Source organism: Papio anubis, chromosome 16 (assembly GCF_008728515.1).
Source record: "Papio anubis isolate 15944 chromosome 16, Panubis1.0, whole genome shotgun sequence".
Lineage (NCBI taxonomy): Eukaryota > Metazoa > Chordata > Mammalia > Primates > Cercopithecidae > Papio > Papio anubis.
Window position 1 is genome coordinate 9,903,764 of NC_044991.1, and position 23,629 is coordinate 9,927,392.

General features: G+C 43.2%; 1 protein-coding gene and 1 pseudogene across 3 annotated transcripts in view; both read left to right on the plus strand.

Moving 5' to 3' along the window:
- Positions 1–23,629, plus strand: part of SLC25A17 (solute carrier family 25 member 17) — a 52,545-nt gene that overhangs the window by 13,362 nt on the left and 15,554 nt on the right. Inside the window, exons 2-4 of one of the 3 annotated variants that reach the window (XM_003905587.3) lie at positions 10,342–10,402; positions 14,848–14,914; positions 17,053–17,204. In XM_003905587.3, the coding sequence (XP_003905636.1) occupies positions 10,342–10,402; positions 14,848–14,914; positions 17,053–17,204 (280 nt within the window). Of the gene's footprint in view, positions 1–10,341; positions 10,403–14,847; positions 14,915–17,052; positions 17,205–23,450; positions 23,499–23,629 lie in introns of those variants that run through there. The other 2 variants (XM_021921590.2, XM_021921592.2) reach the window with 2 other exon arrangements.
- On the plus strand, positions 20,820–21,658 carry LOC103888383 (annotated as a pseudogene).

A 23,629-nucleotide genomic window follows, 5' to 3' on the forward strand; every position in this document is an offset into this window, starting at 1 on the left:
GCCACTGCACCCAGCCTGGAGTACATTATCTTGTAGATATAAACTTGTCTATAAAGGTACACATTTATACATTCATTAATAAGTTCAGGGCTTATGCTATACCAGGCTCTATGCTGTATTTTCAGACTAGTTCATTAAAAAAAATTGACACATAAAATAGATTCTATATTAAGACTATTTTCTAATTTTTATTTCTTTTTTTTTTTTTTTTGAGACAGAGTCTCACTCTGTTGCCCAGGCTGGAGTGCAGTGGCGCGATCTCAGCTCACTGCAAGCTCCGCCTCCTGGGTTAGCTCCATTCTCCTGCCTCAGTCTCCCGAGTAGCTGGGACTACAGACGCATGCTGCCACACCCAGCTAATGTTTTGTATTTTTAATAGAGATGGGGTTTCACTGTTTTAGCCAGGATGGTCTCGATCTCCTGACCTCGTGATCTGCCCACCTCAGCCTCCCAAAGTGGTGGGATTACGGGCAGGAGCCACTGCGCCCGGCCTCTAATTTTTATTTCTATATTTTTTTTAATTTATTTTTAATTTAATTTATTTTTAATTTAATTCTATAATTTTTAAAAAGTTTTCATTATAGTAAGAGCATGAGCTGTGTAGTCAGGCTGCCTGTGTTCAAATACTGATTCTGTCACAAACTATCTGACTTTAGAAAAATTGCTGTACCTTTGGGCATCTGCTTCCTCATCTGTAAAATAAAAAGAATGATAGTGCCTGCTTCATTGGGTTGTTGTGAGGATTAAATTTTTTAAATTGAGATATAATTCATACAACATAAAATTACTTCAAGTATAGTTCAGTGGTATTTAATATATTCAGAATGTTGTACAACCACCACCTCTATCTCATTCCAAACCATTCTGAATAGATAAAATGTGGCATATACACTCAATGGAATACTCAGCTATAAAAAGGAATGAAGAATTTATACGTGCTACAGGATGGGTGAACCTTGAAAGCATGATAAGTGTAAAGAAGCCATGGCCGGGCGTGGTGGCAATCATCAGTAGTCATAGCTACTTGGGAGAGTGAGGCAGAAGGATCACTTGAGCCAGAAGTTCAAGGCTGTAGTGTACCATGATTGTGCCTATGAAAAGGTACAGACAGCACTCCAGCCTGGGCAACATAGCAAGACCCTATCTCTAAGACAAGAAAAGAAAAGCCAGTAGCAAAAAGTCACAGGTTATGTGATTTCCTTTAGAGTAAATATCCAGAATAAAGACAGAAAGCAGATTAGTGGCTGCCAGGAACTGAGTGAAGAGGGGAGGTGGGGAGTACCTGCTTAATGGGTATGAGATTTTCTTTTTTTCTTTTTTTTTTTTTTTGGCAGAGTCTCGCTCTGTCACCCAGGCTGGAGTGCAGTGGCACGATCTCGGCTCACTGCAAGCTCTGCCTCCCAGGTTCACACCATTCTCCTGCCTCAGCCTCCTGAGTAGCTGGGACTACAGGCGCCTGCCACCACACCCAGCTAATTTTTTTGTATTTTTTAGTAGAGATGAGGTTTCACCGTGTTAGCCAGGATGGTCTTGATCTCCTGACCTTGTGATCCACCCACCTTGACCTCCCAAAGTGCTGGGATTACAGGCTTGAGCCACCGCGCCTGGCCAGGGTATGAGATTTTCTTTGGGATGATGAAAATATTTTGGAACGTTGGTGGTGGTTGAACAATATTATGAATTTATAGAATGGAATACTTTAAAATGGTTGATTTTATAATATGTTAATTCCACCTGTTTTTTTAAAGCCCCTTGAGCAATTAGACTGGCAAAAAAATGCTCAGACAACCAAAATAGAAGAGACTTCATAACCCTGTAGGTTTTTAATCTTCTTCCTGGCCCCAGTGGATTTCCCTTACTTTCTTGTGAGCTCAGCTAAGCATTTAAAGGATATTTGTTATATATATTTTATTCAACATTTCTAGGTATTTTGTAGCATGTTGTCTAGGCTACCATATTGCTGGAAATGGAAGCCTACATTTCAACTTTAAATATTTAACCCTCACATTTACACTTTTTTTTTTTTTTTTTTTTGAGACGGAGTCTCGCTCTGTCGCCCAGGCTGAAGTGCAGTGGCCGGATCTCAGCTCACTGCAAGCTCCGCCTCCCGGGTTCACACCATTCTCCTGCCTCAGCCTCCCGAGTAGCTGGGACTACAGGCGCCCGCCAACTCGCCCGGCTAGTTTTTTGTATTTTTTTTAGTAGAGATGGGGTTTCACCGTGTTAGCCAGGATGGTCTCGATCTCCTGACCTTGTGATCCGCCCGTCTCGGCCTCCGAAAGTGCTGGGATTACAGGCTTGAGCCACCGCGCCCGGCACATTTACACTTATGTTTTCTAACAAAGCCTAAAACAAATCCATACGTGTGTGTGTGTAAACAAATCTCCTTTAATTGGTTAAAACTGGTCAGCTTTTAGTTTCCTCCCCACTTCACAGCTCTCCCCCTGCCTCTGCCTATCTGTTTACTGCTTCCAGTCTCCAGGGATTGTAGCAAAAAGGTAGAATGGGTTTCTGGCAAAATATGATAATGGTTAGATTTCTGGGCACAGAATTTCCTGTTCCAACTGGGTGCTCCAAGTCACCTTTGGCAAGTCAGGTTCCCGTACTCACAGTTACTAGCTGGGACTGGTACTGCCTGTCTGGTATTACTGTGGCATCCAGCCAATCAACCTGAAAGTTGGCCCAGGGCTTCCTTCTGCTTCCCAGGGTTTGTGTCCACCATTTGTATAATAGTAATTCTGTTGTATTACTAGTTTTCTATTGCTGCTGTAACAAATGACCACAGACTTAGCGGCTTAAAATAATACAAATTTATTATCTGTAGGTGTTGTAGATCTGTAGATCAGACCGATGCGGGTCTCACAGAGTTGAAATCGAAGTGTCAGCAGAGCTGTGTTCCTTTTTGGAGGCTCCAGGCCTGCAACTGTGTCCAGTTCTTTGAATGCAAGGAGTTTTTTGCTTATCTGTTGTAGCGGATATCACAAAAATTATGCATGGATCTTTTTTTAAACTCGTCAGCTTTCATTAGTATTAGTGTATTATATGTGGGCCCAAGACAATTCTTCTTCCAGTGTGTCCCAGGATTATCCCTAAAAGGCTGAACATGTGTGCTCTAGGGGATAATCCATTTTCTTGCCTTTTTAGCTTCTAGAGGCTGCCACATTCCCTAGCTAGTGGCTTTTTATCCCATCTTCAAAGCCAGCAATGGTGGGTTGAGTCCTCATCACAATGCAACATTCCCACTACTCTTCTGTATTCCTCTGCTACCTTTTTTTGAGACAAAGTCTCACTCACTCTGTTGCCCAGGGTAGAGTTTAGTAGCACAAACTCAGCTCACTGCAACCTCTGGTTCAAGCAATTCTCCTGCCTCCCAGGTTCAAGTGATTCTCCTGCCTCAGCCTCCCAAGTAACTAGGATTACAGGTGTGTGGCACTATTCCCAGCTAATTTTTGTATTTTTAGTAGAGACAGGATTTCACTGTTTTAGCCAGGCTGGTCTCGAACTCCTGACCTCAATTGATCTACCACCTCGGCCTCCCAAAGTGCTGGGATTACAGGCGTGAGCCACTGTGCCCAGCCAATAATGCTTTCCTCAGAATAGCAGTTCTAAACCATTTTCTTTTTCTTTCCTTCCTTCTCTTTCTTTTTTCACCTTTTTTATATTTATTTTTTATAGAGACAGGGTCTTGCTATGTTGCCCAGGCTGGTCTCGAACTCCTGGCTCAAGTGATCCTCCTGCCTTGACCTCCCAAAGTGCTGGAATTACAGGGGTGAGCCACTGCACCTGGCCTTGGACCATTTTCTGACAAGACAGCAAATGATGCTCACAATTGACACAGACCCGGAGGCTCTCCTGCATGTCAACCATAATCCCACCCTTTTCTCACAGACTCAGTAAAACACTTCAGGCCTGGCACAATGACTGGCCTGAGTGAAGAGACAACCTATACAATAGGAGAAACTATTTGCAAACTATGCATGTGACAAGAGGTTAATATCCAGAATATATAAGCAACTCAACTCAATAGCAAAAACAAAACAAAGCAAACAAACAAAAACCAAGTAAATAATTTAAAAAATGAAAGCTCTGAATAGACATTTCTTAAAAGAAGACATAGAATTGGCCAACAGATATATAAAAAAACTTCAACATCACTAATCATTAGAGAAATGCAAGTCAAAATCACAATGGGATATCACCGCACCCCAATTAGATTGACTATTATAAAAAGGACAGAAAATAGGGATCCCATTCCTTCACAGGGGCCCTGGTAGAACGAACTTGCATGTCTAGGTACCAGAGAGCCCCAAGTACTCACTTGCTCTAGGGTTGGGTGGGTAGATGGGCAAGGATGGATTGTCTCTACCTTCCCTCAACCAGCTGAGGCCCTGAAATCCTCCCTTAGCCAGATTTCAGGACAAAGGAGCACTAGATATTATTAAAAGGACTCCTTTTGCTATTCCTTTGGAACCCGAATTGGGATTGAAAGTGAGAGGAACAGGGCCTGGGCTCAGAAGTGGGATACAAGGAAAGCAGAACCCAGTGTGCCTGTGTCCATGTCGTCTGGAGAAAAAGCTCTTGAGGATATCTAATAGCCGTTATTCGCATCAAAACTCTCTAAGGTCCTCCACCTGTTTTCTCATTTATGGGAAATGAAACATTCAGAGAAAGGACCTGCCCAGTCACCTCAGATGGCTCAGCTGGAAACTAGAAGTGAGATCCGACATAGTGGAAATGTGTAGCATATGGTGAGCCGCCACTTTCCAACTTAGCCATTTAAAAAAAAAAACAAAAAAACTAGCAAATGCTGGTGAGGATACAGAGAAAAGGGAACTCTTGCACACTGTTGATGGGGATGTAAATTGGTACAGCCATTATGGAAACAGTATGGAGGTTCCTCAAAAAATTAAAAATAGAACTACGGTATAATCCAGCAATCCCGTTACTGGGTATATATTCAAAGCAAATGAAATCCGCATGTCAAAGAGACCTCTGCATATGTGTGTTAATTTCAGTGCTATTTGCAATAGAAAAGATGTGGAATCAATGCTTATCTACAGATGAATGGATAAGAAAAATGTAAATATACACATGGGAATTTTATTCAGCTGTAAAACAAAATGAAATCCTGCCATTTGTGGTGATGTGGATGAACCTGGACAATAAATATTATGTTAAGTGAAATAAGCCAGGCACAGAAGAACAAACACCGCATGATGTTACTCATAAGTAAAATCTAAATTGATTTTATAGAAGTAGAGAATAGAATAGTGGTTACCAGGGGCTAGAGATGGTACGAAGGAGATGGGGACCAGGAGAGGGTACAAAGTTTCATTTAAGCTGGGTATGGTGGTGGCACAGGGCTGCAGTTCCAGCTATTTGCAAATCTGAGGCAAGAGGATTGCCTGAACGCAGGAGTTCAAGGCCAACTTGGGCAACACAGGGAGACCCCATCTCTTTAAAAAAAGAAAAAGTTGGCCAGGCGTGGTGGCTCACGCCTGTAATCCCAGCACTTTGGGAGACCGAGGCAGGCGGATCACAAGGTCAGGGGATCGAGACCATCCTGGCTAGCACGGTGAAACCCCGTCTCTACTAAAAATACAAAAAATTAGCCGGGCGTGGTGGCGCATGCCTGTAGTCCCAGCTACAGAGGAGGCTGAGACAGGAGAATTGCTTGAACCCGGGAGGCGGAGCTTGCAGTGAGCTGAGATTGGGCCACTGCACTCCAGCCTGGGCGACAGAGCAAGACTCTGTCTCAAAAAAAAAAAAAAAAAAGAAAAAGAAAAAGTTAGACATGAATAAGTTCTGGTGTTCTATTTCAAAGTATGGTGATTATAGCAAATAACAATGTTGTGCTTATTTCAGCATAGCTAGAAGATTTCAAATGTTATCACCACAAAGAAATGATGTTTAAAGTAATGGGTGTGGTAATTACCCCAGTTTGATCATTATATAGTGCGTACATGCATTGAAACACCACACTGCACCCCATAAACATGTACAGTTATTACATGGCACTTATAAATAAATAAATTTTAAAATGTCTCACTCTGGTATTCTTTTAATTCTCATCTACCAATTAGACCCCTTTTTGTTTTTCTATATAGTCCTTTTATATATAAATCTGTTCTCATTATTAATCATTGGAGTAGGGAGGAGGCAGTGGTGAGTTTTCAGCCAACCCTCTTGATCCAGTCTTTCTAGTACTACTAAATTTATAAAACTGTTACTTGGTGTTACTCATTTGAATTTTCTGTTTTTCTTTTCTTTGAGATGGAGTTTCCCACTTGTTGCCCAGGCTGGAGTGCAGTGGCACAATCTTGACTCGCTACCTATTGAGGTCTATTACTACCTCAAGAACTGGCATATGAAAATTCAAATCAGGCCGGGCACAGTGGCTCACACCTGTAATCCCAGCACTTTGGGAGGCCGAGGCAGATGGATCACCTGAGGTCAGGAGTTCGAGACCAGCCTGGCCAACATGGTGAAACCCCTTCTCTACTAAAAATACAAAAATTAGCCAGGTGTGCATGGTGGCAGGCGCCTGTAACCCCAGCTACTCAGGAGGCTGAGACAGGAGAATCGCTGGAACCCAAGAGGTGGAGGTTGCAGTGAGCCGAAATCCTGCCATTGCCCTCCAGCCTGGGCGACAAGAGCAAGACTCCATCTTAAAAAAAGAAAGAAAAGAAATGCAGTACCATGCGATAGAAAACCAATGCCAGAGCCGTAATAAACTTAATAAGCTTTCTCTAACTTTCTTTTTTTTTTTTTTTTTTTTTAGACAGAGTCTCGCTCTGTCGCCCAGGCTGGAGTGCAGTGGCGCGATCTCGGCTCACTGCAAGCTCCGCCTCCCGGGTTCACGCCATTCTTCTGCCTCAGCCTCCCGAGTAGCTGGGACTACAGGCGCCCACAACCGCGCCCGGCTAATTTTTTGTATTTTTAGTAGAGACGGGGTTTCACCGTGGTCTCGATCTCCTGACCTTGTGATCCGCCCGCCTCGGCCTCCCAAAGTGCTGGGATTACAGGCGTGAGCCACCGCGCCCGGCCTCTCTAACTTTCCAGCTCCCGTTTTTCTTGGAAAATTGCCTCCTGAAGATGAGCAAGGATGCTGGATGCAAGGATTTGTAGGATTTATAAAGCTTTGTGGGTTCAGTGTTTTGTGAAACATTGAATATCATTTAGTCGTTGAGTATCATTTCTTGAAACATTGAATATCATTTAATCATTTATCATGACTAGAAAAGAACATTTATGTTGGGGTCATCAAAACATAAATAAGTGAAAGTACAGTGAATTGAATAAATGTTTAATTGAGAATCTAGGATGTGCACAGGTATAGAATGAATATTCTCACAAATTAGCAGAAGAGTTGGATTTCACTGTAGTATATGTGCTGAAAGAGCCATAAATAAGTGCTACGGCAACCTAAGGACTAAACAACCAATTGTAAGCTGATAGGTAGGGAGAGGTAACATTTAATATGTGTTTTGAAGAATACGAATATTAGAATATTCTCCCTTGTCTTGGAGGCTGACCTATTTAAATTGATAATAGGCCTTCCAAATTTTCTTTTTCTTTTTTTTTTTTTTTGAGACGGAGTGTCACTCTGTCACCCAGGCTGGAGTGCTGTGGCCGGATCTCAGCTCACTGCAAGCTCCGCCTCCCGGGTTCACGCCATTCTCCTGCCTCAGCCTCCCGAGTAGCTGGGACTACAGGCGCCCGCCACCTCACCCGGCTATTTTTTTGTATTTTTTAGTAGAGACAGGGTTTCACCGTGTTAGCTAGGATGGTCTCGATCTCCTGACCTTGTGATCCGCCCGTCTTGGCCTCCCAAAGTGCTGGGATTACAGGCTTGAGCCACCGCGCCCGGCCCAAATTTTCTTATTTATCGTTAAAGTTGACTTAGTTCCTAGTTATTTATCTTGATTTATGTATATGTATGTGTGGTGTGTGTGTATCCCACACACACTTTTTTTTTTTTTTTTTGAGACAGAATCTCGCTCTTTTGCCCAGGCTGGAGTGTAGTGACATGATCTCGGCTCACTGCAACCTCCACCTCCCTGATTCAAGCAATTCCCCTGCCTCTGCCTCCCGAGTAGCTGGGATTACAGGCATGTGCCACCAGGCCCGGCTAGTTTTTTTGCATTTTTAGTAGAGGTGGGTTTCACCATGTTGGTCAGGCTGGTCTCAAACTCCTGACATGATCCGCCCACCTCGGCCTCCCATAGTGCTGGGATTGATTACAGGCATGAGCCATTGTGCCTGGCCCTTTTTCAATTTTTTTTTCAATTTTTTTTTTTTTTTTTTTTTGAGACAGAGTCTTGCTCTGTCCCCCAGGCTGGAGTGCAGTGGTGCAATCTCGGCTCGCTGCAACCTCCACCTCGTGATTAAAATATTGTATGAAGCCAGGTGCAGTGGCTCACACCTGGTACTCCCACACTTTGGGAAGCTGAGGCCAGAGAATCACTGGAGGCCAGGAGTTTGAGGTCAGCCTGGGCAAATATAGTGAGACTCTGTCTCTACAAAAAATAAAATGAGCTGGGTGTGCTGACACACATCTGTAGTCCTAAATACTTGGAATGCTGAGGCAGGAAAATTGCTTGAGACGAGGTGTTCAAGGTTACAGCGAACTATGTTTTTTTTTTTTTTTTTTTTTGAGACGAAGTCTCGCTCTGTCACCCAGGCTGGTGTACAGTGGCCGGATCTCAGCTCACTGCAAGCTCTGTCTCCCAGGTTTATGCCATTCTCCTGCCTCAGCCTCCCGAGTAGCTGGGACTACAGGCGCCCGCCACCTCACCCGGCCTTTTTTTTTTTGTATTTTTAGTAGAGACGGGGTTTCACCGTGTTAGCCAGGATGGTCTCGATCTCCTGACCTCGTGATCCGCCCGTCTCGGCCTCCCAAAGTGCTGGGATTACAGGCTTGAGCCACCGCGCCCGGCAAGGTTACAGCGAACTATGATCTCGCCACTGCACTGCAGACTAGATGACATAGCAAGACCCTGTCTCTAAAATAATTAACTAATTCATTAGTTATTTTTTTTTTTGTAACCATTATTAGATCAGCAGTCTGAAACTTGCTATACCAATGGGTATGCATCTGGGTTGAGAACCATAAACCAAAAGGGAAGTTTCATGCATGTAGGTTTCATCCCTAAATATATGCTTGTGGTTTTTATATATGACCTTCTGAGTGGAAAGACTGTTGTTTGCTTGTTTTTTTCATTGATAATTTGTGTCATTGTGTTATCCTGGATGAGCTTAAAGAATTGTTAGCAAAGAGATTGTTCCTGTTTAATTTAAAACACAAGCAAACCACTATTTCAAAGACAATATGATTCTTACATGTCCTTTCACTTTGTGGTGAATGTATGAAGCACAGAATAAAAGTATGTATCTGTTTAATTACTGGGTATTTTGGTTTTGGGGGTTATCAGGGAGTGCTCATGATAGCAGAAACTGACCTGTAGAAGGTAAAAAATCCATTTGCCTTCTATCTTTGACATGTGTCCTAGGTTGCAAACCCCTAAGTTTGTCATATGGAGGGAAATACGTTTTCTTTTTCAGTATCTGAGAGGAGAGAAAGAGGAGTTTTCTTCTGAAAAATTAAGTACTTCTACTAAAGCATAGTAGAAGCTTCAACATTACTAATCCTAATAGATTAAAATATTGTATGCATTTGTTCACTGAAAATCTGATTCGATCCATTGCTAATAATAAACTTTTGTTCATTTAAAAGTTGTGACTCCCAGCCAGGCACAGTGGCTCCCGTCTGTAATCTCAGCACTTTGGGAGGCCAAGGTGGGCAGATCATGAGGTCAGGAGTTTGAGACGAGCCTGACCAACATGGTGAAACCCCATCTCTACTAAAAATACAAAAATTAGTCAGACGTGGTGGCAGGCGCCTGTAATCCCAGCTACTCAGGAGGCTGAGGCAGGAGAATCGCTTGGACCTGGGAGGCGGTGGTTGCAGTGAGCCGAGATGGTGCCACTGCACTCTAGCCTGGGCAACAGAGCGAGACTCCATCTCAAAAAAAAATAAATAAATAAAGTTGTGACTCCCAGCCTGGGCAACAAAGTGAGACCCCCATCTTTACAGAAAAATACAAAAATTAGCCAAACATGGTGCTGTGCACCTGGATGGTATGTGCTTGTAACCCCAACTACTTGAGAAGCTGAGGTGGCAGGCAGGATCACTTGAGCCCAAGAGTTTGAGGCTGCTGTAAACCACACCCATGCCACTGCACTCCAGCCTAGACAACAGAGCAAGACCGTGTCTCAAAAAAAAAAAGTTGTGACTTACTATGTTTGTGATACTGTCATGGCCTTTTTCAAACTTTTCAGGGAAGCGTGACAGCAATGACAGTGTTTTTTCCCCTGGATACAGCTAGACTTCGACTTCAGGGTGAGTATTTATCTTTTGTAGAAATTATATTCCTACTCATTTGGTGTCAGGAAGCAAACGTTTTCTCTAGTAATTTCTTTTTTTTTCCTTTTTTTTTTTTTTTTTTTTTTGAGACGGAGATTTACTTTTGTAGCCCAGGCTGGAGTGCAATGGCGTGATTTTGGCTCACCGCAACCTTCGCCTCCCGGGTTCAAGCGATTCTCCTGCCTCAGCCTCCCAAGTAGCTGGGATTACAGGAACCTCTTTTTTAGTAGAAATGGGGTTTCACCATATTGGCTAGACTGGTCTTGAACTCCTGATCTCAGGTGATCTCCTGCCTTGGCCTCCCAAAGTGCTGGGATTACAGGCATGAGCCGCTGCACTCAGCCTTTTTTTTTTTTCTTTTTTAATGTATGTGTGATTTTATTTTTTTAGGAGGGATAGGGTTAAGGGGGAACAAGTTTTGACTGAGAAAATAAACTTTTCAGCTGAAACTGTATCCCAGAAGTTTGAAATAAGTTGTAGAAGTGGGAGAAGATAGATACCTGGTAGACTGGGGCCTAAAGTTGCCACCCCCTTTCCCACTCTAGAGGCCCCTTGACTTCCTGCTCCAGATTACAGTGGGGAAGGAAGCTTTCACTCTTTCTTCTGCCCGTCGATGATCTGAAAGAGGCAGATGGGGAAAAGGCTCTGAGGAACCAATGGTGCACATCAGGCCATGTTACTTTGTCTGAGATGAGTTCTCTAACACCCAGGGTAAAGAGTGGACTGTAGCTGTATGGACTTAATTTGCCTCCGACCTTTTCCAGAGCTTTTTGCCCAGTTGTTGCTGACAACTGATGACAAGACAGGCAAAGATCAAGGCCACATCAACAGCCCCTTCGAATTTCCAGAGCAGGTGTATTTCTATCAGAGCTAAGCGGGGAGCTTTCAAACTCATTCCTTAGATGAGCTGTTTGCGATTTTCTCCACACACCCTGTGAAGCCACAATCTGGGGTGGCTTTAGCCTGGAAATGAGAATGGGCAGTGCCCCCTTCTATGCAGATCTAAGACGCTCAGGACCGCTGCTCCTCCCGGGGTGCAGAGGCAGTGCTTACTGTACAGCCCTCTTGGAGGTTCCAGGTCAGGGCGGGAAAGCCAGAGGTGCCCATGGGGCAAAGGCTTTATCAGATGTCCCTGTGGCCACAGCAAGAAAAACTCATGTGCTTTTGTTGGCTGCAGAGGAAGGGCTGGCCGGGCATACAGGCCTGGCTCACCTCAGCCTCCACCCCAGTCTAGTGATTTCTGAATTAATCTATGATTTCTGATACTATAGAGATCCAACATTGACTTTAAATACTGGTCATCATTGTTTCCTTTTTTTTTTTTAAGTTTTATTTTCCTTTTCTTTCCAGAAGATATGTTTCCTAATTAACAAAGTCATTCCTGGATGAGTCATAGCCTCAGCCATTTTCTAATCTAAGAACCGAGTGGGCTTGCATTAATAATTTTGAATCGTTGACAATCCTTTTCTAAGAAACCATATGACTTTTTTAAGGCACACAGTGGAGAGTTTTTTGAGGGAGTTAGATGGTCTCAAAAGAAGAGGCAGGAACATACTGGAGCCACATACTCAATGCCATTGCTAATGTAGGCATGTAGTCGTAATCTGCCTTTGCAGCTTCATAGGACTCTACAACTCACTGTGATTCTTGCCTGTTTTTTCCTCAGATTTGTTCAAGTTGAAATTGTAAACCTATGCCAGAAATTGCATGAAGAGATGAGTAAGATTAGCTTCGAATAGTAATAATTCAAAGGTTAAATGCTTCATGCCTACTATTTTTGGTTAATTTTAGAGTTTTTGGATAAATAATTTTATATTATTCAAAAGGCAAAATATATAAAAAGGTATACAGTGTAGTGAAAATGCTCACTCTTAGTCTGCCCTGTCTCCCTTTCCTCTTCACTGCAGGTAACATGTTTATCAGTTTCTTGAGTAGCCTTGCAGACTTTCTTCATGGGATAACAAGCAAATAAGAATATATAGTCTTAATTTTCTCTCTTTTTTACACAAACAGCATACTTTATATGCTGTCCTGTACTTTGAACTTTTCACTTAACAATATGTTTTAGACACCTTCCGAATCAGCGCATTGGGAGCGTCTTCGTCTGTCTTACAGCCGTGGAGTGTTGCATGGTGTGAATGCACCATAATCTGTGTCACCCTTCCGCGTTGTAGATTCTTGGGTTGTTTCCACCCTTTTGTTATTACAGAAATGATGTCAGAATAGATTTGTTCCTATGCCACGTTGTTTCTGTGAATTCTATGGGATAAATTCCCAGATGTAGGATTACTGCATTGAAGGGTAATTGTGTTTGTAATTTTGATGGTTATTGCCAGATTGCCTTCTTTTTTTTGAGACAGAGTCTCTCTCTGTCGCCCAGGTTGGAGTGCAGTGGCGTAATCTCGACTCACTGCAACCTCCGCCTCCTGGATTCACGTGATTCTCCTGTCTCAGCGTCCCGAGTAACTGGGATTACAGCCTTGCGCCACCCTATCCAGCTAATTTTTGTATTTTTAGTAAAGACGGGGTTTCGCCATATTGGCCAGGCTGGTCTCAAACTCCTGACCTCAGGTGATCCGCCCGCCTCGGCCTTCCAAAGTGCTGGGATTACAGGCGTGAGCCACCGCGCCCGGCCTCAGATTGCCTTCTATGGGGGTTTGGCCAGTTTGCCATCCCACAAGCCATACTGGTACCAATTTTAATTCTTAGGAAATTGGTTAATTTGCATATTTTATGTTCTAAAATTGCTTTTCAGGTATGGGTAGGAAATTTGAAGTTAGTTAAGGTGAGTTTTGTTTTCAGTGAGAATGCCAGGAAAAACACAGTCCTCATCCTTTTGAGACTTTTTATTTTTTAGATTAGGAGACAGAACACAAGGCTAAAACCCTTTAAGAAACTTGAATTTTAGGTTGGACATGGTGGCTGATGCCTGTAATCCCAGCACTTTGGGAGGCCGAGGCGAGTGGATAACAAGGTCAGGAGTTCGAGACCAACCTGGCCAGCATGGTAAAATCCCATCTCTACTAAAAAAAAAAAAAAATTAGCCGGGCATGGTGGCAGGAGCCTGTAATCCCAGCTACTCAGGAGGCTAAGGCAGGAGAATTGCTTGAACCCAGGAGGCAGAGGTTGCAGTGAGTCGAGACCACACCACTGCACTCCAGCCTGGGTGACAAAGCGAGACTCTGTCTCAAAATAAAAAAAGAAAAAAGAAACTTGAATTTTAATACTGGCTTTGCTGCCATCCACATCTGTCCTTCCAGCTTTTGTGTCTATAGCCTCTCCTGTAAAAGGTAGAGAGTAATTTATTTCCTCTCTGCTTTATAAGATGCTAAAATGAGAAAATATATACATTAATTGAATAAAACAAGAGAGCTTTATGAAATACAAGAAATATATTAGGCTTGGTGCGGTGGCTCACGCCTGTAATCCCAGCACTTTCGGAGGCTGAGGCAGACAGATCATGAGGTCAGGAGATCAAGAACATCCTGGCTAACACAGTGAAACCCTGTCTCTACTAAAAATACAAAAAATTAGCCGGGTGTGGTGGCGGGCGCCTGTAGTCCCAGCTACTTGGGAGGCTGAGGCAGGAGAATGGCATGAACCCGGGAGGCGGAGCTTGTAGTGAGCCAAGATTGCGCCACTGCACTCCAGCCTGGGCAACAGAGCAAGACTCCGTCTCAAAAAAAAAAAAAGAAAAGAAATTGCTTCTGTCATGTCTTTTCCTTTGGAAATTAGGAATTACATTAGATTGCTTTATGGTTCATGAGTAACAGATGAAGGCCGAGGGATCTGCAGTGGGAATTTAGCACATGGTCACACAGGCGGATCATTTAGTTCTAGGGCAACCTAGGGAGCTCAAAGGTGAGGTAAATGGCATTTTAGTGAAACTTGCTGATGCTGACAATTATAATTCTCAAAGGATTTAGTTTAAACATACACAGGCCAGGTGTGGTGGCTCATGCCTGTAATCCCAGCACTTTGGGAGGCCAAGGCATGAGGATCCCTTGAGCCCCAGAGTTTGAGACCACCCTGGGCAATATAGTGAGACTCCGTCTCTAAAAATATTAAAAAGTAGACGGGGCACAGTGGCTCATGCCTGTAATCCCAGCACTTTGGGAGGCCGAGTTGGGCAGATCACCTGAGGTCAGGAGTTCGAGACCAGCCTGACCAAAATAGCGAAACCCCACCTCTACTAAAATGCAAAAATTATCTGGGCATGGTGGTGTGCACCTGTAATCCCAGCTACTTGGGAGGCTGTGACAGGAGAATCGCTTGGACTCAGGAGGTGGAGGTTGCAGTGAGCTGAGATCACACCACTGTACTCCAACCTGGGTGTCAGAGTGAGACTCTGTCTCAAAAAAAAAAAAAAAAAAAAAAATTAATTAATAAATAAAATAAACATGCATTGTTTGGTCTTGTAGTTGATGAGAAAAGAAAATCCAAAACTACACACATGGTGCTCCTGGAGATCATTAAAGAAGAAGGACTGTGAGTACTAACTCATTTCACCTTCGTTAAACAAAGCAACTTGTTAGGAGATTCCTGTGCCTCCAGTAGAGTTATGCTTACTTTCTATCTATTCTCATAGCACTATAATGTTGTAAATTTATAATTGCCTGATTTATAAGTACATAATTGTTTTCAGTTTCTTAAAGATCTGTAGTAAGGCATTTGATTCTTTTTATTTATTTATTTTTATACAATATTTATCTTTAGCCATTTGATTCTTGATCATGGAGTCTTCCATGAAACTAAAATGTATTGTTTTATATACAGTAAACTGAAAAAAATATAATAGTTGTTTAGTTCATTCCTGTCAGGTGCATTAAGACAGATGATGTACTTCTTTTTTTTTTTTTTGAGACGGAGTCTCGCTCTGTCACCCAGGCTGGAGTGCAGTGGCTAGATCTCAGCTCACTGCAAGCTCCGCCTCCCGGGTTTACGCCATTCTCCTGCCTCAGCCTCCCGAGTAGCTGGGACTACAGGCGCCCGCCACCTTGCCCGGCTATTTTTTTGTATTTTTTAGTAGAGACGGGGTTTCACCGTGTTAGCCAGGATGGTCTCGATCTCCTGACCTTGTGATCCGCCCGTCTCGGCCTCCCAAAGTGCTGGGATTACAGGCTTGAGCCATCGCGCCTGGCAATGTACTTCTTTTTTTTTAGCTTTTTATTGGAAATAATTTTAAATTTACAAAAATTTGCAAAACTAAACTTAGTACAAAGAAGACAAGTATATGCTTTACCCAGATTCATCTGTTAACATCTTTTCCTGTTTGTTTTACCATTTTTGCTCATGCTCTCTCTCTCCCACCTCTCTTTTCTCCTTCTTACTCACACCACACACAAATTTTCTCTGAATTATTTGAGAGTAAGTTACATACATCAAAGCCTTTAGCCCCATGATGTTGACACTTTTAAAGAATACAGTCCGCCTGTAATCCTAGCGTTTTGGGAGGCCAAGGCAGGCGAATCACCTGAGGTCAGGAGTTAGAGACAGCCTGACCAACATGGAGAAACCCCATCTCTACTAAAAATACAAAATTAGCTGGGCATGGTGGTGCATGCCTATAATCCCAGCTACTGTGGAGGCTGAGGCAGGAGAATCACTTGAACCTAGGAGGTGGAGGTTGCAGTGAGCCAAGATCACGCCATTGTACGCCAGCCTGGGCAACAAGAGTGAAACTCAGTCTCAAAAAAAAAAAAGAATGTTTCTCATTTTAAGTTTGCCTCACATTTCCTCATGATTCCATTGAGGTTGGCCTGAATAATGCACAGGTGATATTGTGTCCTCAAGGTATCACATCTTGACTCACATATTGTCTGCCTGCCCTTGTTTGGCTAATTATGATTTCTTAAATTTGATTTGGCCACTGTGCGATTACTTTTTTCTTCTCTTGCAACTGTAAGCAGTCTATGTGGAGATACTTTAAAACAATACAAATATCCTGCGCCTTGTCAACATTTCTTCACTAAATTTACCACGAAGTTGCAAAATGAAAACTTTCCAACTCCAGCATTGCCTCCACAGTGGCAATTTTACCAGTGTTGGCATTCTGCTATAAGCAGGACTTCCCCTTCTCCTTCATTTATTTGTCTACTTATTATTGGTATAGACTCAGAAATGTCTATTTTTCAGTTGTTTACAATTGATTACCTAATTATTTTGGTATTCAAATTGCCCCAGATTTGGCCTGTAGCCAAATCCTGTGAGCTCCTGTGCCCTTATGAATTCCATCTGTTTTTTTTTTCTGGTACTTATTTTCTATAACTACTTCATTTTAACTGTTCTTGCCCTGTCATAAAACATGAATGGTACTCTATTAACTAACAGCCATAAGGAAGTTGTCTCTAATTTTATATACTAACGTTACTAAAGAAAATTAAGGGAGGGAATTAATAAATCAGTCAGACTTTGTGTTGTTTCTTTGGTATCATTAGTGCTAGAATAGATTCCTTGATTTGGACATCCTTTAGAATGTGAGGTGTGTGTACAGTTTGGAGTCCCTTGTATTCTTGTAGGAGTGAAGCTTGAGACCATGTGAGTGATGGTCAGCCTTTCCTAGGATTTCTCTGCCAATTTCTAATTTGTCCATGACCTTTACTTTGCTTATTGTGTTTTTCCCCTAGCCTGGCACCATATCGAGGGTGGTTTCCAGTGATTTCCAGTCTCTGCTGCTCCAATTTTGTCTATTTCTACACTTTTAATAGCCTCAAAGCAGTCTGGGTCAAAGGTCAACGTTCTACCACTGGAAAAGATCTGGTAGTTGGGTTTGTTGCAGGTAACAAGGTTTTCTGGGTATAAAATGTTTTTATATTTACCTTGTGGTTTTATATACTCTAAGAGGTTATTTAGCCCAAAGTAATGCTTACAAAGAATATAGCCAATTTTCTAACTTGGTTTTTTTTTTTTTAATTGTGTTAAAAAACATGTGACATAAAATTTACCATGTTAATAATTTTAAGTGTAAGATCAGTAGTGTTAAATATGTTCACAATGTTGTGAAATAAATCTCCAGTACTTTTGCATATTGCAGACCTGATTCTATTCTCTTTAAACTCCCTTTTTCCCTCTCCCTCAGCCCCTAGTAACCACCATTCTACTTTCAGTTTCTAAGAATTTGACTACTTTAGATACTTGATACCAGTCGAATCATATACTACTTGTTTTTCTTGTGACTGGCTTATTTCACTTAGTATAATGTCTTTGACTTTCATCCATGCCATATAGCGTGTACTATGACTTCCTTACTTTTTTATGACTGAATCCATTATATGTGTATATCACATTCCGTTTATCCATTCATCTGTTAATGGTCACTTAAGTTGCTTCCATCTTTTCACTATTGTGAGTAGTGCTATGAAAATGAGTGTGTAGCTATCTATTTGAGAGCCTGCTTTCCATTCTTTTGGGTATATACCCAGAAACGGGATTGCTGGATCATTTGGAATTCTGTTCAGTTTTCTCGGGAACCTCCATACTGTTTTCCATAACACTGTAACATTTATAATCCCCCCAACGGTACACAGAAGTTCCCATTTTTCCGCATCCTCGCTAACACTTATTTTCTGTTTTATGATAGTAGCCATCCTAATGGGTATGAGGTGATATCTCACTGTGGCTTTGATTTGCATTTCTCTGATGATTAGTGATGTTGAACATCTTTTCTTTTTTTTTTTTTTTTTTTTTTGAGACGGAGTCTCGCTCTGTCGCCCAGGCTGGAGTGCAGTGGCCGGATCTCAGCTCACTGCAAGCTCCGCCTCCCGGGTTCACGCCATTCTCCGGCCTCAGCCTCCTGAGTAGCTGGGACTACAGGCGCCCGCCATCTCGCCCGGCTAGTTTTTTGTATTTCTTAATAGAGACGAGGTTTCACCGTGTTAGCCAGGATGGTCTCGATCTCCTGACCTCGTGATCCGCCCGTCTCGGCCTCCCAAAGTGCTGGGATTACAGGCTTGAGCCACCGCGCCCGGCCAGTTGAACATCTTTTCATATGTTTGTTGGCCATTTGTATATTATCTTTGCAGAAAAGTCTGTTCTGGTTCTTTGTCCATTTTTTAATCGGGTTATTAGATTTTTTTGCTTTAAAGTTATAGGAGTTCTGTATGTGGTATAATAAAAAATATATGTGGCCTTTGTCCCTGGTTCCTGGCACAGTTCCTAAAACCATTGGAATTTCCTGAGTGGTAGTATCTTTTGTTATTCCTAATGAGCCCCTTTTAACTATCCCTGAGTTTAGGTTAATAAGGTTACTATTGGATGGCTCCTAGATAGCTTCAGGATGGACGCTGGTGGCCAGAGGAACCAGCCATGTGCTTAGAGAGAAGCGAGAAGAGGTTGAATTGTGGATAAATAACTCAGGATAGAAGTCTAGGAGTCATCACAGGCTCTTCGTGCCTTCACCCACTCCACATCTGCTTCGCCATCCAGAACCATTGGTCTGTCTCCTCAGTATCTCTTGGATCCATTTCCTCTTCTCCATATCCATATCCATTTCCCCAAATCAAGCCTTATCATTGCTCACCTGGACTATTGCACTAGTCTGATCTTCCCTTTGAGGTCTTCCTCATGAACCCACTTTGCAGTTTTGCAGCCTTTCTAGGAGAGTAGTTTTCAAAGAGTATCACAACTCAAAGAACTCAAGTTTGAGATTTGTTCACTTGGGGAAAAAAAATTAGAATAGTTCCTGTACAGAAAAAGACTTGTTTTTTACATAAATTACAACAAATGGCAATCTAGTGGGATCTTCTGTACTTGAGACCAGTTATTTTTAATACCTTGATTTTAATCACTTTAGTTTATGTATTTGCATTTGAAAGATTATAACTCACAGGGACCAACTCTCATAACTTTCCATGAAACTTCTAATTCATGGACTATATGTTGAAATCTTTTGCTTTTTAAATTGTCCAAAGCTGTTTATTTGCTGTCTGCCATCCCATTACCTACCAGATATATGCCACCCTTGTGTTACTCTCTGTGTCCTGTTCGTCTCCTTTCTAGCTCTTTGCGCAATTTAGGATTACAGCAGACTGCCCCATATCTAACAAGCTGGACTGGTATAGTAGGGCAGTTAGCTTTCATTTTTTACTTTTTTCCACTTGCTTAAAATTTTTTTTTCAGGGCTCATGAACAATTTTTTTCTTTTTTCTTTTTTTTCAGGCTCAATTTTTTTTTTTTTTTTTTTTTTTTTTTTGAGACGGAGTCTGGCTCTGTCACCCAGGCTGGAGTGCAGTGGCCGGATCTCAGCTCACTGCAAGCTCCGCCTCCCGGGTTCACGCCATTCTCCTGCCTCAGCCTCCCGAGTAGCTGGGACTACAGGCGCTTGCCACCTCGCCCGGCTAAGTTTTTGTATTTTTAGTAGAGACGGGGTTTCACTGTATTAGCCAGGATGGTCTCGATCTCCTGACCTCGTGATCCCCTGTCTCGGCCTCCCAAAGTGCTGGGATTACAGGCTTGAGCCACCGCGCCCGGCCCAGGCTCAATTTTAAAAAGTCAAAGTAACACGTATAATAAATAGCCTACTGACCTTAATTGTTGTATTTTAACTTTGAAGTTCACTCTTTCACTTTTTTTTTTTTTTTGAGATGGTGTCTCACTCTGTCTCTCAGGCTGGAGTGCAGTGGCACGACCTTGGATTGCTGCAACCTCCACCTCCTGGGTTCAAGCGATTTTCCTGCCTCAGCCACCCGAGTAGCTGGGATTACAGGCGCCCACCACCATGCCCAGCTAATTTTTTGTATTTTTAGTAAAGACGGGGTTTCACCATGTTGGCCAGGCTGGTCTCAAACTCCTGACCTTAGGTGATCTGCCCGCCTCGGCCTCCCAAAGTGCTGGGATTACAGGCGTGAGCTACTGCGCCCAGCCTGAAGTGTTTTCTTGAGTGTGTGAGAAGAGGGTAGGATTACAGTTGACATATAGGAGAGCCTACCGGTCTGTGTTGACTGTGAGCATCATCTGTTGTCTTGTCAGAAAATGATCCAAGGCCAGGTGTGGTGGCTCACCCCTGTAATGCCAGCAGTTTGGGAGGTCAAGGCAGGAGATTCATTTGAGCCAGGAGTTTGAAACCAGCCTGGGCAACATAGCAAGACTCCGTCTCTATAAAAAAATAAATTTTGGACCAGACGCAGTGGCTCACACCTGTAATCCCAGCACTTTGAGAGACTGAGGCAGGTGGATCACCTGAGGTCGGGAGTTCTAGAACAGCCTAGCCAACCTGGTGAAACCCCATCTCTACTGAAAATACAAAAAATTAGCCAAGTGTGGTAGCAGGTGCCTGTAATTCCAGCTACTTGGGAGACTGAGGCAGGAGAATTGCTTGAACCTGGGAGGTGGAGGTTGCAGTAAGCCAAGATCATGCCACTGCACTCCAGCCTGGGCAACAAGAGGGAAACTCCATCTCTAAATAAATAAACAAACAAACAAACAAATAAAATATTTTAAAAGGTGGGAGAAGGAGGAAAGAAAATGAAAATGGTCGGGAGACCCAGCTCCTGAGTTGCCGACATCAGGAATCCTCCGTGGCGTGTCATCGGTGTCACCTGGCTTCTGGTGCCCCCCCCCCAACCCCCCCATGGCAGACAGAGCTCACGCCCCTTCCCACCCTGCAGCTGGTCCAGGGTCCAGGCACCGCGTGGATGGCGGCTCATTAGGACGCAGGGACCGGGCCACAGCCCATGCCTCGAGCAGACTGCATTACGAGGCATCTGCCCTACTCCTGCCGGGACCAAGTGGTGTGGGGCTTCAGCCGTGGCTACAAGCAGCTGGGCATCCCCCCACAGTTAATTTTCCTAAACAAGGTAAATAATCTGCCAGCTGATACATCCAGTGGCATTTATTATGGTTGGGCCAGTGTTGGAAGTAGAGATGGTCAGAAGATGGTGGTGAGCATAGGATGGAACCCATACTATGAAAATACGAAGAAGTCCATGGAACCACATACCATGCATACCTTCAAAGAGCATTTCTATGGGGAAATCCTGCGTGTGGCCATTGTTGGCTACCTCAGACCAGAAAAGAACTTTGATTCATTAGAGTCACTTATTTCAGCAATTCAAGGTGATTTTTGAGGAAGCTAAGAAATGACTAGATTTACCAGAACATTTGAAATTCAAGACAATTTCTTCCAGGTTTCTAGAAGCAAAATAATGAATGACCACTGATGAAAAATCATATTATTTATTCATTCACTGTTTTCTAATATTTCAGTGTTTTGTTTTTATTTATTTTATTTTTTTGAGACGGAGTCTCACTCTCTCTCCCAGGCTGGAGTACAGTGGTGGCCTGATCTCAGCTCACTGCGACCTCTGCCTCCTGGGCTCAAGTGATTCTGCTGCCTCAGCCTCCTGAGTAGCTGGAATTACAGGCGCACACCACCACGCCTGGCTAATTTTTGTATTTTTAGTGGAGACAGAGTTTCACCATGTTGGCCAGGCTGGTCTCGAACTCCTGACCTCAAGTGATCTGCCCGCCTCGGCATCCCGCAGTGCTGGGATCACAGGCGTGAGCCAGTGCGCCCAGTCAGAGCCTCCTAACTGATCTCTCACTTCCTCCTTAGTCCCCTTCAGTCTGTGTTCAGCATGGCAGCCAGTGTGATCATGTTAAAACATTAATGAGGGCTGGGTGCGGTGGCTCATGTCCATAATCCCAGCAGTTTGGGAGGCTAAGGTGAGAGAATCACTTGAGGCCAGGAGTTTGAGACAGCCTGGGCAACATAGCAAGACCTCATTTCTACAAAAACAAAAAACAAAAAACAATTAGCTGGGCATGGTAGCATGCACTTGTAGTCCTAGCTATTCAGGAGTCATTCAGAGTGAGACCCTGTCTCTTAGAAAAAATTTTTAAAAAGTGAATGAGATCATGTCATTTCTCTGTTGAGAGCCGTCCAGTTGCTTCCCATCTCACTCAGAGGAAAAGCCAAAGCCCTTACCTTGTCCTGCAAAGCCTGTTTAACCTGGCCGTCCTATTCTCTTTACTTACACGGCTGCAGCCACCCTGACCTCTTTTCTCCTTCCTGAACACTCCTGGCATGTGTCTGCCTGTGTGCCTACTGTGACCTCTGCCTGGTAACCATGTGATCAACTCCTTCACCTCCTTTTAGGTTTTTCCCTAAATGGCCACTGTTAAATGATAAACTTTAGACAAATTATGTTTAACAGAGTTTGTTTTTGTTTTTGTTTTTGTTTTGAGAATGAGTCTCACCCTGTCGCCCAGGCTGGAGTGCAGTGGTGCGGTGGCACGATCTCAGCTCACTGCAACCTCCGCCTCCCAGGTTCAAGCGATTTTCCTGTCTCAGCCTCCCAAGTAGCTGGGACTACAGGCGCATGCCATCATGCCCAAAAAATGAAATTTTTTGTATTTTTAGTAGAGACGGCGTTTCACTGTATTGGCCAGGCTGATCTCAAACTCCTGACCTCAGGTGATCCACCCGCATCAGCCGGTGGATCACCTGAAAAAAGTGCTGGGATTATAGGCATGAGCCACCATGCCTGGCCTTACAGAGTTTGATCAAGCAAAGAATAATTCACAAATTGGGCAGCCCTCAGAACCAGAAGGTCAGAGTGACCCTGGAGCTGTCACATGGTAGAATATTTATGGACAGAAACAGGAAAGTGACATATAGAAGTCAGAAGTGAGGTTTAAAGACAGCCAGATTAGTTACCACTTGTTTACCTTAGTTGAACAGTTGGCTGCCTGTGATTAACTGAAACTCTATGATTGGCACAAGATCCAGGTAGGTTATACTTCACTGTATACTGAGAAACCTTCAAGGTTTTTTTTTTTCCTTTTCTTTTTTTTTTTTTTTTTGTTGTTGTTGTTGAGACAGGGTCTTGCTCTGTCATCCAGGCGCTGGAGTGCAATGGTGCAGTTCGCTGCAGCCTCCAACTCCTGGGCTTCAGAGATCCCCCTGCTTCGGCCTCCCAAGTAGCTAGGACTACAGGTATGCCACCACACCCAGCTAATTTTTTTTTTAATTTTTTGTAGAGATGGGGGTCTTACTGTGTTGCCCAGGCTGGTTTCAAACCCCTGGCCTCAAGCGATTCTCTTGCGTCGACCTTCCAAAGTGCTGGGATTACAGGTATGAGCCACTGCACCCAGCTGAGTATTTATTTTAAAAAATAAAAATAATATTTATTGTACTGATATTAAATCTACCTTCTTAAAGCAACTAGAAACAAAGATGAAACTTAGTACATATGTTTTCTCCCC